The sequence below is a fragment of the Carcharodon carcharias genome, chromosome 20 (genome assembly GCF_017639515.1).
Source record: "Carcharodon carcharias isolate sCarCar2 chromosome 20, sCarCar2.pri, whole genome shotgun sequence".
Lineage (NCBI taxonomy): Eukaryota > Metazoa > Chordata > Chondrichthyes > Lamniformes > Lamnidae > Carcharodon > Carcharodon carcharias.
The window spans coordinates 97529136-97545160 of record NC_054486.1 but is presented as its reverse complement, the minus strand read 5'-3'; the positions used below and the strand labels follow the sequence as shown (position 1 = coordinate 97545160).

Here is a 16025-nt window from a genome sequence, read left to right as displayed (position 1 = left end):
CATGCTGTTATAAATCTGTATATGCTGTATAGATCAGTGTTGTCCAATAGAAAATGTGAACATGAGTGGACACAGTGATGCTATTTTAGCCACAGGCCTTTATATGGTACTTCATATCTGCATCTTTCCGTGACACATAGCTACCACCATTCAGGAAGCAAGAAAGTAAGACGCACATTCAGGAAACCCATGCACGTTCTGCTTTTCATCTTAAACATTTTACCAATAATGCACAAAAAGGTTAAAGTTCAGATGCTCTGCTCAACAACAATGTCCATCATTTTTGTTTACTAATCAGAAATTTAAATTTGCCACATCTGGATTCCCAATTCACCATGTGTGACTATTACCTAAATTATTGAACAACACTGGTGTATATAAAGTATTAGTACTCTGAACAAGATATTGTATTGGAGAAGTTCCTTCACTTCATGATCTGACAGTGTATTTAAGCCTCGTGAATGTCCGGTACCAGCAGGTCAAATGATACACTGTTGATAAAAGTACGGTTGTTTCAAGTGTAACATTGCAGAACCAGGAAGGTTGAGGAATGGGACTGGCTGACTTGAAACAAAGGCAGTGGAGTTGGAACTAGGACATGAGGTGGAAGAGGAGTTGCATATTCAAAGTTTTTGGAGACTAGCTTCCCAGAGATTGAAGCTTTTAATGTTTTGATGCAGTTGAGATTGGTGCTGTTTGCCTAAACTTTAAAAAATTAAGGGTAAACGAGTGGTCAGCAGACTACATTCTAAAAATATAACTTTCTAACTAAAATGAAGAAGAGCACATAGCAAATCTTGATGAAATTAGATTTTTAATTTATTTTTCCAAAGGCACAGCAGGCAGCCCAGCCCTGATGGAGCCATTGGATTTTTTGTAGGCCAGGGAATTGGGCTAATGAGGTATAGGTCCCACTCCTGAAGTTTGAGCACATAACCTAAGTTGACACTTTAGTGCTGTACTGTTGGAAGTGCTGTCTTCCTAGTGAGATATTAATCCAGTACCCTGTCTACCCTCTTGGGTGGACTAAAAGATTCCATGGCACTTTCCAAAGAGAAGGAAAGCTCTCTCTTTGTCCTGGCCAACATATATCCTTTAACCAACATCACTGAAGCAGATTATCTGGCCATTTATCACTGTTTGACAGACCTTGTTTCAAATTAGTTGCTGCATTTTTTCACATTACAACAGTGACTACATCTCAAAGTTTATTGGCTGTAAAGCATTTTAGGATGTTTTAAAAGGTGTAGTATGAAAACCAGTCCTTTCTTTAGGGAATGCTGGCTCCTGAATCTGACAAGGATCCTATTTTATAAGGTACCATCTGATTTAGAAACCAAATCCTTTCACATGGTTGGCTTTTAATTCTCAAAGCCTTTCAACTGAAGCCAATGTATAGCTTAAAGTTGAGCAAGAAAATATTATTTACATTGTCACAACCCTAAAAACAACAAGAAGGTGATGAAAATTGAGAGTCCTGAATTGTTGTTGCATGAATAAGAGTATCTATTGGGAACTACCTTATTTTTTTAAATATTCATTCAAGGGACATTGGCCTTGCTGGCTAGGCCAGCATTTATTGCCCATCCCTAATTGCCCTTGAGAAGATGGCAGTGAGCTGCTGTCTTGAACTGCTGCAATCCATGTGGTGTAGGCACACCCTCAGTGTTGTTAGGGAGGGAGTTCCAGGATTTTGACCCAGTGACAGTGAAAGAACAGTTTAATTCTATACAGGGTCCATATTGTCTACATCAACCTATTATTTATAGACCTAGTATACTAAAGTTCCTTTGTGAGTGTAAGCAGTTTACTCTGTTGTGAAATTGGTTTGATTAATATATTAACTTAGGTGGAGTTAGATCACTGTTGTTAGCACTGAGAAACAGTACTTTAATATGTATCACACACAAAAACAAAAAATGCTGAAAAAACTCAGGTCTGACAGCATCTGTGGAGAGAAAGACAGTTAACATTTTGAGTCAGTATGACTCTTCTTCAGAGCTATATTTATGTACCTATATATTTTAAATATGTTTAGCCATTACAGCTTTCTTCCTTCTCTTCCTATGTATAAAATCTTTTTTTATGCCATGAAAGTGATATTGTGAATATTCAGTGACATTCGAAAATAACAATATCAAGTTACTAAGAGAGCTGGGCCACTAATACATTACAGCCATGTATTCATGGCTAAAACACCTGATTCTGCTGGGTACAGGAGCACAGTTGTTGCATCATTGGACTAATCCAGAGACATTGGTTAAAATCCATCTATGGCTGTTTGTGAACTTGAATTCAGTTTAAGAACGCAAGAATAAAAAGCTGGTATCAACAAAAAGTGACTATATAAAGCTGTCAGATTGTCATAAAAATCCATCTGGTTCACTTATGCCCTGTTGTCCTTACCCGATCAGGTTTATAAGTGACTCCAGCCCCACACAAATGTGACTCTTAACTGCCCTGAAATGGCTTAACAGGGTACTTAATTGTATCAAACTGCCGCAAGAAAGAGAAAGCAGACAGACCATCCTGCTTCAAACTAAGTTTCAGATTTGGGTTTACCAAGTTCAGTTGACCCTGCAAAGACTTACTCACTAACATGTGGTAAGAATGCCAAAATTTGGAGAGCTGTTTCACAGACTAAGCAACCAACGGCCTGGTGTGAACGTGCTCACAGAGTCATATCCATCAGCCAAAGTTCCAGACACCTCCATCACCATCCACGGGGATGTCTCATTGCACAAGCGGGACAGACCCACAAGAGGTGGCAGCACAATGATATATAATTGGGTGGAAGTGGCCCTGGCTGCAGAACGCATCAAGCCTCGTGGAGTAAGATCAAACATGGGCAAGGAAATCTGCTGATTACCACCTCCTGCTTCCCTCACTGATGAATAAGCACTCCTCTGTGTTGAACACCATATGGAGGAAGCTTGGAGTAGAAAAGGCCCATATGTATTCTGTATGGGCGACTTCAGAGTCCATCAGCAAGAGTAGTTCAGGAGTACTACCATTGACTCAACTCTGAAGAATGTAGATGTACTGGATATGCTGCAGGTGGTGAGAGAGGGAGTAATCAACTTGACATGATACTCACGAATTTACCTATCGCAGATGCACCTATCCATGAAGCTCTTGTTATTAGTAACAGCATATTCCTTGAGATGAAACCAAGCCTATACACCGAGAACATCCCCTCTTACAATGTTTGGCCCTACCAGTGTGCTAAGTGGGATAGGTGATAGCTGAAAATTGGGCATTCATGCAAGGCTGTGGGCTATTAGCAGAAATTTAGTATGCCAATACCTGTAACCCCAAGACTTAATAAATATATATTCACCAACACCATTGAGCCAGGTGACCAACCTTGGTTCAATGAAGAGTTTAGAAAAACATCCCAGGAGTAGCACCAAGTATACCTGTTAGTGAGATGCCAATGTGCTGAAACTATAGCATAGGACTACATTTGTGCTAAATAGCAGAAGCAGCATGAGATAAAGCCAAGTGGCCCTGCAACCATTGGATCAGATCAATGCTCTGCAGTCCTGCCACATCCAGCTGTAGATGGTGGAGGACTACCAAGCAACAAACTGGAAGAGGAGGTTCAATGAACATTCTCATCCTCAGTAAGAGCGGAACTAAGCACATGACTGACTGTAAAAGACAAAGCTGAACCAATTGCAACCACATTTAGCCAGAAGTGCAGATGATCCTTGGCCACCTCTGGAGGTCCTCAGGATGGCATTATAGATGCCAGTCTTTTGCCAGTTCGATTCAGCCTAGGTGATATTGAAAAGTGCCTGACTGTACTGGACACAGCAAAGTCTACGGTTCCTGATGGTAGTGGTGAAGACTTGTGCTCCAGCACTAGCCACCTCACTAATCAAGGTATTCCAGTACAGCTACACACTGATATATGTGCAACAATGTGGTAAATTGCCCAGGTAAGTCTTGTCCATGAAAAGGTGGACAAAGCCAACTTAGCTAATTACCATCCTTTCAACCTACTGTCAATCATCAGCAAAGCGAAGGAAGGAGTCATCAACAATTTCTTTAAATCTTCAGCTACTCACCAACAGCCTGTTCACTGTTGCTCAGTATTAATTCTGTCAAGATCACTACTTTGCATTTCATGAGAACTGAATTCCAAAGCAAGGCAAAAGTGATTACACTAGACATTAAAGTAGCATTCAACTGAGTGTGGCACTAAGGAAACTGAGTAAAACTGAAGTAAATAAGGGATACTGTGAACTCCACTGGGTAGATTCATACCTAGCAGATGTTGGAGGCCAATCATCTTAGCCCAGGACATTGTTGCGGGTGCTTCTCAAACCAGTGTCCTTGACCCAAGTACCTTCAGTTGCCTTGTCTTTGACCTTCCCTTCAACACAAAGTCAGATGTGGACCTGCTTGCTGATGATGGCACAGTGTCTAATTCCATTCGCAATTTCTCTAGGCCTTATGCAGCAAGACCTGTGCAACCTCCAAGCTTGAGCTGATAAGTGGGAAGTACTCTTGTGAGACACAAGTGCCAGAAAATGACCATGTCCAGCAAGAGAGAGCTTAACCTGCTGCCCTTGACATGCAAAGACATGGAACCAGCCACGTAAATACTGTGACGACCAGAGCAGGTTAGAGGCTGGATATTCTATGACAAAAGGCTCCTGTCCCAAAGCTTCACCACCATCTACAAGGAACAAGTCAGGAGTGTGATAGATTACTGTTCAGTTGCCTGCATGGATGTAGTCACAACTCAAGAAGCTCTACACTATCCAGAGTAAAGCAACCTGCTCTATTGGCCCATCTACCACTAAGTATCCACTCCTCCACTACCAGCACACCATGGTTACTGTGTGTAGTATCTAGAATGCTCACTATAGCAACTCATCAAGGCTTCTTTGACAGCACCTGTCAACCACGGGGCCTCTACCACCTGGAGGATCAAGGGCAGCAAGTATATGGGAACACCTTCACCTCCAAGCTCCCCTCCAAGTCATGCACCATCATAACTTGGACATGTATCGCTGTCCATTCAATGTCAGTGGGTTAAAATTCAGGAAATTCCTACTTAATAGTTTGTGAGTGTCTTGACCATATGGACTGCTATACTTCTGCAAAACCTAGCTTTTCTGAAACACGAAACATTAATCTTATCTCCTCTTCACAATTGGTATTCCTGATGAAGGGTCATTAACCTGAAATGTTAACAGTCCATAGATGATACTTGAATATTTCCAGAATGTTCTGTTTTTATTTGAGTGCATGAATTTGATAAATAAAGGCTCTTCACAGTTTATGAATCAGAAGGATGGCAAAATGAAACATTTGATTATTAGATTCTTCCTTGTAGCTCACAACACACAATTTTTTGCACACTATGAGCTATTTCTCAGAATTGTGAGGAAAATGTATTATGATCTGGCACGCTGCGGGGCCTGTTTTCAAGGGTTGTTTACTATTTTCTCCTCCTCCTTGGAACAGATCAGTAAGGTTCGCAAGAAGTTGCTTTGCCTCTGAATGGCTGATGACCTAGTGGAGTTAAGAGATACATAGGTTAATTATCGGACAGCATTAATGAAGACTGTAGTTGCTTGAAGCCAGTAGAAATAGGGTTAAAACCTTTAAGACATACAGCAATATAAGAAAAGAGTTGTGTTCAAGGGGCAGTTTAAATGTTGAAGGTTAACAAAGAACCACCTTTTTTGTTGTGTTTAATCACTCTAATCTTTGTACTGAGTATAGTTAATTTACCTTTTTAATGCTCTGTAAATTTGTCATATAGGTTGTAACTTGAGCAAAGTTTGGTATTTTATATTTTTCTGTGCAAAAGACATGAAAATCACATTGAGATTCCCAGATCTTTTAGTCATCTAGGTAGTGATCAGGCAAATTGGATTATAGAGGTTGTTAGGACTGAATAGCCAGTAATGCTGGATCAAAGCAAATATCTTATGCTGGAGCAGAAAAAGGAATTGGATGACTCAAGGATTTGAGCTACAAAATAGTACACTGAGCTACAAAATGGTACATTGAGCTGGGGTGGAAGGGGAGTAAACAAAATAGGAACATTTTGAATTTATTATACTTGACCTGGGACTTGCTGGAACTTGGCAAGGACAAAACTGAGTGAAAAAAAATTATAGAGTGGGAGAGAAGCACAGGACAACTGCAGTATTAAAGTTTAAATTTTCACTGGCAATAACCTTGAAGGTCAATTAATATTTTTAAAGTTTAAAATAGGTGCTTATAGGCAGTAGAATTTCCCAGGTCTAAGAATGCATATCAACTTGATGCAAAAAAATTGCTCTTTATGTAATATGCATAACAATTTTGGAATACTCTGTAGTATGGTACAACATGGATTGCATTGGTCATCAGCCCAGTACAATTGTGACCCTTGAATTGTAAACATAAGTTAATATCAATGCTCTGTATTCTCTTGGCAGCAGCAACAGTATTGGTACCAGCAGCACCTGCAGAACCTACAGAAGCATGGAAGCAAACAGTATGGCGGCCAGCAGGAACAGAGCCAGAGTGTAGAAATGAATCAGACCAGTGACTCTGTGCAGCAGAAACCAGATGAGACCAAGCCCTCTTACACTACTCAGCCACCTTTGCCACCAGCTCCACCTTATGAGGCCCCCAAAACACAACCACCACCTCCACCACCCAAAGAGGAGATACCCCCACCACCACCGCCTGAAGAAGCAAAGGTAGACAAGACCTTTTTATGTCTTTAGTGTAAATTTATGGCACTTGCTTTTCTTTCCATATGGAAGGGAAATTTTGACACAAATGTTGCTGAACTTGACATACAAGTTTATTTGTAGGATATCTTGAATAAAAGTTGGAACCTGTGAATGACATTCAATTGATTTCTCCAATCCCAGCTGATCATCTTGAGGAAATTATCAATTTTTTGGGTAGTTTGAGACGAAGTGCATGTTTAAGAGGGCTATGAAAAGCATGTTCAGTGCTCAAATGGATGAGGATTGTTTTGAAGCCTTGGTTTACAAGAGGATAATTCACTCAGCAGGTTTGGAGGTTTGCAACATGTTAGTTTCTAAATATTTGACTCCGCCTTTGATCAAGTAACAGAGGAGTTGATGAGGATAATGTGTATAATAATTTGTAAAGATATGAGATAAAGTACCACACTATAGACTTGTTAGCATAATTGAAACCCATGGAATTAAAAGGGCAATGGCTGTGTGAGTCTGAAATTGGCTAAGGGGCAGAAAACAAAACAGTGGTGATTGGTTGTTTTTCAGACTGGAGGGGAGTGTGCAGTTGTGTTTCCCAGGGTCAATATTAGGATCACTGCTCATTTTGATCTAGATTTTAATGACCTGGACTTGGTCGTACAGGGTATAATTTCAAAGTTTGCAAGTATCTCAAAACCCTGAATTTTGGAATTAGGAGGATAGTACTTGGGTTCAGGAAGTTATAAAAAACAGAAAATGCTGCAAATACTCAGGTCTGGCAGCATCTATGGAGAGAGAAACAGTGAATGTTTCAGGTTGATGATCTTTTATCAGAATTGGGAAAAGTTAGAGATGTAATAGGTTGTAAGGAAGTAAAATGGGAGAGTGGGAAAAAGAACAAAGAGAAGATTTGTGATAAGATTAAATGGCAAAAAGATTCTAGGTGCAAGACCAAAGGGAATGGTAATGGGACAAAGAAACAAAAGATTTGTCTAAATGGAGTCAAATGACAATCACAAGCAACTATTGCCTGAAAGCAAAGAAGAGAGATAAGTAGTGGAGAAAACAAGCTAAAGAAAAGGAAACAAAATTTTAGATTGTAACCTCTGCCCTGCCCTCATTTTGTTTCTTTTCCCTTGGCTGGTTTTGGTTTCTCTCTGTTGTTTTTGGAATGCTGCTAAGAGCCCATGGTGTTAGAGGCAAGGTACTAGCATGGATAGAAGATTGGCTGTCTGGCAGAAAGCAGAGAGTGGGGATAAGGGGGTCCTTCTCAGGATGGCGGCCGGTGACTAGTGGAGTTCCACAGGGGTCAGTGTTGGGACCACAACTTTTCACTTTATACATTAATGATCTAGGTGAAGGAACTGAGGGCATTCTGGCTAAGTTCGCAGAAGATACAAAGATAGGTGGAGGGACAGGTAGTATTGAGGAGGCGCGGAGGCTGCAGAAGGATTTGGACAGGTTAGGAGAATGGGTAAAGAAGTGCAGATGGAATACAATGTGGGGAAGTGTGAGGTCATGCACTTTGGTAGGAATAATAGAGGCATAGACTATTTTCTAAATGGGGAGAGAATTCAGAAATCTGGAGTGCAAAGGGACTTGGGAGTCCTAGTCCAGGATTCTCTTAAGGTTAACTTGCAGGTTGAGTCGGTAGTTAGGAAGGCAAATGCAATGTTGGCATTTATTTTGAAAGGACTAGAATATAAAAGTAGGGATGTGCTGCTGAAGCTTTATAAGGCTGTGGTCAGACCACATTTAGAATATTGTGAGCAATTTTGGGCCCCGTATCTCAGGAAGGACATTCTGGCCCTGGAGACGGTCCAGAGGAGGTTCATGAGAATGATCCCAGGAATGAAAGGCTTAACATATGAGGAACTTCTGAGGACTCTGGGTCTATACTCGATGGAGTTTAGAAGGATGAGAGGAGGATCTGATTGAAACTTACAGAATACTGAAAAGCCTGGATAGAGTGGACGTGGGGAAGATGTTTCCATTAATAGGAGAGACTAGGACCCGAGGGCACAGCCTCAGAGTAAAGGGAAGACCATTTAGAACAGAGATGAGGAGAAACTTCTTTAGCCAGAAAGTGGTGAATCTATGGAATTCATTGCCACAGAAGGGAGGCCAGGTCATTGAGTGTATTTAAGATGGAGATAGATAGGTTCTTGATTGGTAAGGGGATCAAATGTTACGGGGAGAAGGTGGGAGAATGGGGTTGAGAAACTTATCAGCCATGATTGAATGGTGGAGCAGACTCGATGAACTGAATGGCCTAATTTCTGTTCCTATGGCTTATGGTCCATGATTCTACCATTCACACTTTGTTTCTTGCCCCATTACCACTATATTTGACCTGGGACAATTGGATCTTTTGTCACAATCCCTTCTGCCCTCCACAATATCATGGACCTCTTGTTCCCTGCTTAAAGCCTATTATACTTAACCTTTCCCAGTTCTACTGAAAGGACCTGAATCAACCTGAAACACTAACCCTGTTTCCCTCATTACTGATGATGCCAGATCAGCTGAGTATTTCTAACATTTTCTGTTTTTATTTCTAGCATTGGCAATATTTTGCTTCAGGAGGGCATAAATAGACTGGTAAAATGGATAGGCATGTGGCAGATGAAGTTTAACCAAGATAAGTGTGAAATAATGCAGTTTTGTAGGAGTGAGAAAAGGCTACATAAATTAAATGATACAATTCTTAAAGGGGGTGCAAAAATGGAGGCTGACAGGTACACAAATTTTTGAAGGTGGCTGGACAAGTTAAGAAATCTGCCAAAAAGGCATGGGGACCCTTGGCTTTCTTAATAAAGACATAGAGTACAAAAACTAGTAAGTTGTGCTCAACCTTTATAAAATATTATTTAGGCTCCAGCTGGATTTTTGTATTCAGTCCTGGGCACCGCATGTCAGGAAGGAAACCTTATGGGGAATGCAGAATTGTTTTAATTAGAGCAGCAGGGATTTTTGTGTTCAAAGGTTTTTGAAGGTTTTGAAAAGAGTAGAATAGTATATTGTTAAAAATCGTTTCCATTGACTGGAAGGTCAATAACCAGAATAGAATGATTTAAATTAATTGGCAAAAGAACCAGAGGCAACAGAAGGTGGGGGGGAAGTGTACAGCGAGCTGTTAGTATCTGGAATGTAGTGCCTGAAAGGGTGGTGGCAGATTCAATAATAGCCTGCAAAAGGTATTTGGATAAAGTATTTGAACAAGTTAAAATTGCTATGGGGAAAAGAGGAGTGGGGCTAATCAAATAGTTCTATCAAAGCTAGTATAGACACAGTGGGCCAACTGGAGGTCTGTGCTGTATCATTGTATGATTCTGCTCCAAGTCTGAACTTGGAATAGCTTTTTTATTCATAATTGTACATTTCTTCATTTTGAGGCCTTCTGTTTTGTCTAACCTAAATTAATCTTTGATTACAACTGCTTTAAAAAGAGAATAGAGCACGTTAATAAGAGATAAATCTTTTAAACCTATGGAATTTTAAAAATTCATTCACGGGATGTGGGCTTCACTGGCTGGACCATCATTTATTGCCCATCCCTAGTTGCCCTTGAGAAGGTGGTGGTGAGCTGCATTCTTGAACCACTGCTGTCCATTTGGTGTAGGTATACCCACAGTGCTGTTAGGAAGGGAGTTCCAGGATTTTGAGCCAGTGACAGTTGTGGGTTTGGAAGATGCTGCCGAAGGAGCCTTGGCGAATTCCTGCAGTGCATCTTGTAGATAGTACATACTGCTGCTTCTGTGCGTTGGCATCGGAGGGAGTGAATGTTTGTGGATGTGGTGCCAATCAAGCAGGTTGCTTTGTTCTGGATGGTGTCAAGCTTCTTGAGTGTTGTGGGAGCTGCATTCATCCAGGCAAATGGGGAGTGTTCCATCACACTCCTGACTTGTGCCTGGAGATGGTGGACAGGCTTTGAGGAGTTAGGAGGTGAGTATATTCAATGATGGAGCATTTACAACCCTCTAGGTTGAGAATTCCAAAGACACTCAATCCTTTGAGTGAAGAAATTTCTCCATCTCACTCCTAAGTGATCATCTCCATATCATGAGACTGTGTTCTTGATTCCCGATCCAGGGGAAACAACCTTTGTGTCTACCTTGTCAAGTCTTTGAGAAATCTTGTATACTTCAATGAGATCACTTCTCATTCTTGTATATGGACCTCATTTACTCAACCTCTCATCATAGGTCTACCCTCTAGGGACCAATCTAGTGAACCTTCACTGTACTGCCTCCATTGCAAGAATATCCTTCCTTAAATTTGGAAACCAAAACTTCACACAGTATTCCAGATATGTGCAGTTGTAGCAAGCTGACTTCATTCTTATACTTAAATCCCCTTGCCATAAAGGCCAGCATGCCACTTGCCTTACTAATTGCTTACTGTACCTGCAAGCTAACTTTGAGTTGCTCATACAAGTGCATCCCTCTGGATATCAACATTTACAAGTTTCACACCTTTGTCTAAAAAATGTGCTTTTGTATTCTTATGACCAAAGTGTTTAAGAACAAAACAAAGAACAAAGAAAAGTACAGCACAGGAACAGGCCCTTCGGCCCTCCAAGCCTGTGCCAATCATATTGCCCAGATACTAAAGCATTTTGCACTTCCAGGATCCGTATCCCTCTATTCCCTTCCTATTCATGTCAAGCTGCCTCTTAAACACCTCTATCGTACCTGCTTCCACCACCACCTCTGGCAGCGAATTCCAGACACTCACTACCCTCTGCGTAAAAATCTTGCCCCGCACATCGCCTCTATAGTTTTCTCCTCTCACCTTAAATCTATGTCCCCTAGTAATTGACTCTTCCACCCTGGGAAAAAGCTTCTGACTATCTACTCTGTCCATTCCACTCATAATTTTGTAAACTTCTATCAAGCCGCCCCTCAATCTTCGTCGCTCTAGTGAGAACAATTGGAGTTTCTCCACCCTCTCCTCATAGCTAATAACCTCCAGACCAGGCAGCATCCTGGTAAACCTCCTCCGTACCCACTCCAACGCCTCCATATCCTTCTGGTAATGTGGTGACCAGAATTACACGCAGTATTCCAAGTGTGGCCCAACCAAGGTTCTATACAGCTGCAGCATGACTTCCCAGCTTTTATACTCAATACTCCTGCCAATGAAGGCAAGCATGCCATATGCCTTCCTGACTACCTTATCCACCTGCATCGCCACTTTCAGTGACCCTGTGGACCCGTACATGCAGATCCCTCTGCCCATTGATGCACTTAAGGGTTCTGCCATTTACTGTATAATTCCTGCCTGTATTAGACCTTCCAAAATGCATTACCTTGCATTTGTCTGCATTAAACTCCATCTGCCATTTCTCCGCCCAAGTCTCCGACCGATCTATATCCCGTTGTATCCTTTGACAATCCTCTTCACTGTCTGCAACTCTTCTAACCTTAGTGTCATCTGCAAACTTACTAATTAGCCCAGTTACATTTTCCTCCAAATCATTTATGTATACTACAAACAGCAAAGGTCCCAGCACTGATCTCTGTAGAACTCCAAAACAAAAACAGAATTACCTGGAAAAACTCAGCAGGTCTGGCAGCATCGGTGGAGAATAAAAGAGTTGACATTTCGAGTCCTCATGACCCTTCGACAGAACTCCGTATCCCTCTATTCCCATTCTGCGGAACTCCACTAGTCACAGCTCTCCATTCAGAAAAGCACCCTTCCACTGCTACCCTCTGTCTTCTATGACCAAGCCAATTCTGTATCCATCTTGCCAGCTCACCTCTGATCCTGTGCGACTTTACCTTCTGTACCAGTCTGCCATGAGGGACCTTGTCAAAGGTCTTACTGAAATCCATGTATATAACATCCACTGCCCTTCCAATGTCGATCATCTTTGTCACTTCCTTGAAAAACTCGATCAAGTTAGTGAGACATGACCTCCCCTTCACAAAACCATGCTGCCTCTCACTAATATGCCCATTTGCTTCCAAATGGTAGTAAATCCTGTCCCGAAGAATCTTCTCCAATAATTTCCCTACCACTGACGTAAGGCTCACCGGCCTGTAATTTCCTGGATTGTCCCTGCTACCCTTCTTAAACCACACACTTCCCCACATTATATCCATCTGCCACCTTATTTCCTGCTCACTTAACCTGCCTATATGTCTTTGCGTCCTCTCTGTGTCCTCACAGCTTGCATACCCACTTAGCTTTGTATTATCAGCAAACTTAGATACATTATCCTCAGTCTCTTCATTCAAGTTTTTAATATAGATTGTAAATAGCTGAGGCCCCAGCACTGTTTCCTGTGGTTCTCTACTAGTCACAGTCTGCGAACTTGAAGATGCCCCATTTATCCTACTGGTCATTTGGTAGTATAGAACTTGAGTGTTGCTGAAAAAACGAGATTTTTTTTCTCGAAGCTTTTCATCTTTCACTCATCAGGACAATTCATAAGAAAATACCAACGTCAGGGGAAACCACATATCTATACTTTGAGAAGAGAATGCTGCTTGGTTGGCAACTGGACTCTGTAGCGGCATTGTCATGGACAGTGCACCAGTTGATGGTGACTGACAGTTAACTGCCAAGCATTTTGAAATTTTAACTAGGCAGCTTGACTCTGATTGGTCAAGACATTTCCCTGGGGAATCAAGCAGGGAATAGCTGTCACTTCTTTTGTTTAGCTGAAATAGGCACATTGTGTATACTTATTCTTTCTGTCTGCAAAGAACGGGGCCCTGTATATTAATATACATAACTTCCAGTGCAGTGCACACAAATGCACCACACAGCGAGCCCAACTGACCACCTTAAATTGGTTGTAAGCGTAATTCTTAGCAGACTGAGGATTATTTAGTAAATGTTGTCCAATCGCAAAATCACATCTAACTTGGACACTGTGCTTGAGTTTTTCAAACTGTTGCTCAAATATCTGAGCTACCTACCCCTTCCAGGGTAATCTGAGGTAGACTGGGCACTTTTCTGGGCCAAAGGTGATGGCATTGGGCCCGTTCATGAATTTGTGCGATATACAGTATGAAATGATCTGACCGGGATAGCCATTATCCAGCAGGATGTCTTTGATGCGCCCTTTTTCAACATCAGTGACAGAAGGGCTATGTTAGGAGTTGGAGATAAGTTGTTACAAAGGTTGAAGTAGTTACTCTTTGATAACAAGCATATGGCATGGGAACTCTCCTTGAGGTTGATAAGGGCACTTAGGTTGCACGTGGTTTTGTTCAACCAACAACTGTGGCTGGGTTGGGGGTTGCAGTCAGTGGTAAATGCTGGAGGAAATTGCAGCTCATATAGGGCGGGATGCCAAAGAACCAGTTTGCATAGCTAATATACACACTGCAAGATTGCATCAATCATAACTGAAAAGGAGGACCAATTCATTTAATTTCCCTGGTATTTGTTGAGTAACGATTGTTGACCCTCTCACTGGGATAATTCACTGCACTACTTCACATATTGTAATGGGATTTTTATTATTGCTGGAAAAGGAGACGTGTCTAAGCTTTTTGTCTTGCACTCATCAGGGCACTCGCAAGAATACGACTATAAGAGGGAATGACACCGAATTACCTACCCCTCGCATTTTTCTGATATGTAAACAATACGTTTGCTATATTTAAATCTGCAGCTGCATGTAACAATTTCCTGACATGTCTTAATCGTCTCCAACTGGTGCTCAAATTCACCTATGAAATGGAGCAGTCAAATGAACTCCCCTTCCTTGACGTACTAGTTGAGAAATCTGCCAGGAGGTTCTCTACCACTGTCTACTTCAAGCCTACCTTCACTGGTCAATATATGCATTGTGATTCTTACAGTTCCACATGTTATAAGATTGCTCTTCTTGGCAACCTTGTAAATAGGGCCGAAGCCATTTGCTCACTATGCAAGCTTGATGCTCTATTAGGATGCATCAACTTCATCCTGCAGGATAATGGCTACTATGATCAGATCATTTTACGCTGTATAATCGCGCAAACTCATGAACGAGCCTAAGGCCGTCACTTTCAGCCCTGAAAAGTGCCCAGTCTACCTACGATTACCCTGGAAGGACACAGCACCTCAAAACTTTGAGCAACAGGTGAAGCTAGCTGTTTAACATTGCCATTTACCAACCAATCAGCACTCTCTTCACATACAGTATAAATTATTGTTTTCCCCCTTATATTGGTATTCTTGTGAGTGTCCTGATGAGTGCAAGATGTAAAGCTTAGTCATGTCTCTCTTTTTTAGCAATACCCAAGTTCTGTACTACCAAATGATTTTTTTTTTTATGTTGACTTGGGCAAACATAAAGCTGAACATCACAACAGAAGTATAGGTGATCATCTACCTTCCATGGTGGTTGACAATGCAAGGGCAGCTGTAGTGAGCTATCACTGTTATTGATCCATTCTTATACACCTAATCATAGCCAGAGAATCACTTACAATGGATTCTTTTCCTCCTCCTACACTGTTAGCTCTGGTGTTTGCGCCCCCTGCTATGCTGCCTCATGGGAACATCACCCAAAATATACCAGTTTCCACATGTATGCTGATGACAGCCAGTTCTACCTCACCACCTGCCCTCTTGATCCCTCTACTGTCTCTAAATTGCCAGATTGCTTATCTGACATTCTGACATCCAGTATTGGGTGAACAGAGACTTCGTTCAACTAAATATTGGGAAGGCTGAAGCTATTATCATCGATCCCCGCCAGAAATTCATCTCCCTGATCACTGACTCTATGCCTCTCCTTGGTAACTGTCTGGGGCTGAGCCAGCCTGTTTGCAACTGAGGTGTCATTTCTTGAGATAAACTCCAACCTGAGGGCCAACCCTATCACTAGGATTGCCAGTTTCCACCTCTGTCATCACCTGATTTCACCCTCTGACTCGGCTCAACTGCTGTCGTAAACCTCATCCATGCCTTTGTTACCTCAAGACATGAGTATTCCAAGGCACCTTTGGCTGGCCTCCCACGTTTTACCCTTTGTAAAGTTGAAATCATCCAAAACTCTGCTGCCCATGTCCATGTTCACATCAAGTCCTACTGTGTTTGCTTTCCTAAATTGGCTCCTGGTTATGCAACGCCTCAACTTTAAAGTTCTTATTGTTTTCAAATGTCCTGCCACTCCCTGCCTATATTCTCCTCCAGTTCCACAGCCCTTTAAGATATCTACACTCCTCGAATACCTTTTGAGCATCCCTGACTTTAATCACTCCACCACTGGTGGCTGTGCATTCAGCTTCCTAGGCCCTGAGCTGTAGGATTCCCTCCCTAAACCTCTCTGCCTCTATTTCACTTTCTTCCTTTAAGACAGTCCTTTTTGAC

At 41.7% G+C, this 16025-nt stretch overlaps 1 protein-coding gene across 5 annotated transcripts in view; it reads left to right on the top strand.

Annotated features, from left to right (window-relative positions):
* The window catches only part of LOC121292833 (YLP motif-containing protein 1-like), a 159194-nt gene that overhangs the window by 15491 nt on the left and 127678 nt on the right, over positions 1–16025 (top strand). For 4 of the 5 annotated variants that reach the window (XR_005946342.1, XM_041215293.1, XM_041215292.1 and 1 more), the window contains one exon: positions 6447–6713. Coding sequence is in view for 4 of the 5 variants with exons in the window: in XM_041215293.1 (XP_041071227.1) it covers positions 6447–6713 (267 nt within the window). In the remaining variant the exon portion in view is untranslated. The remainder of the gene's footprint in view (positions 1–6446; positions 6714–16025) is intronic. The other variant, XM_041215290.1, reaches the window with a different exon arrangement.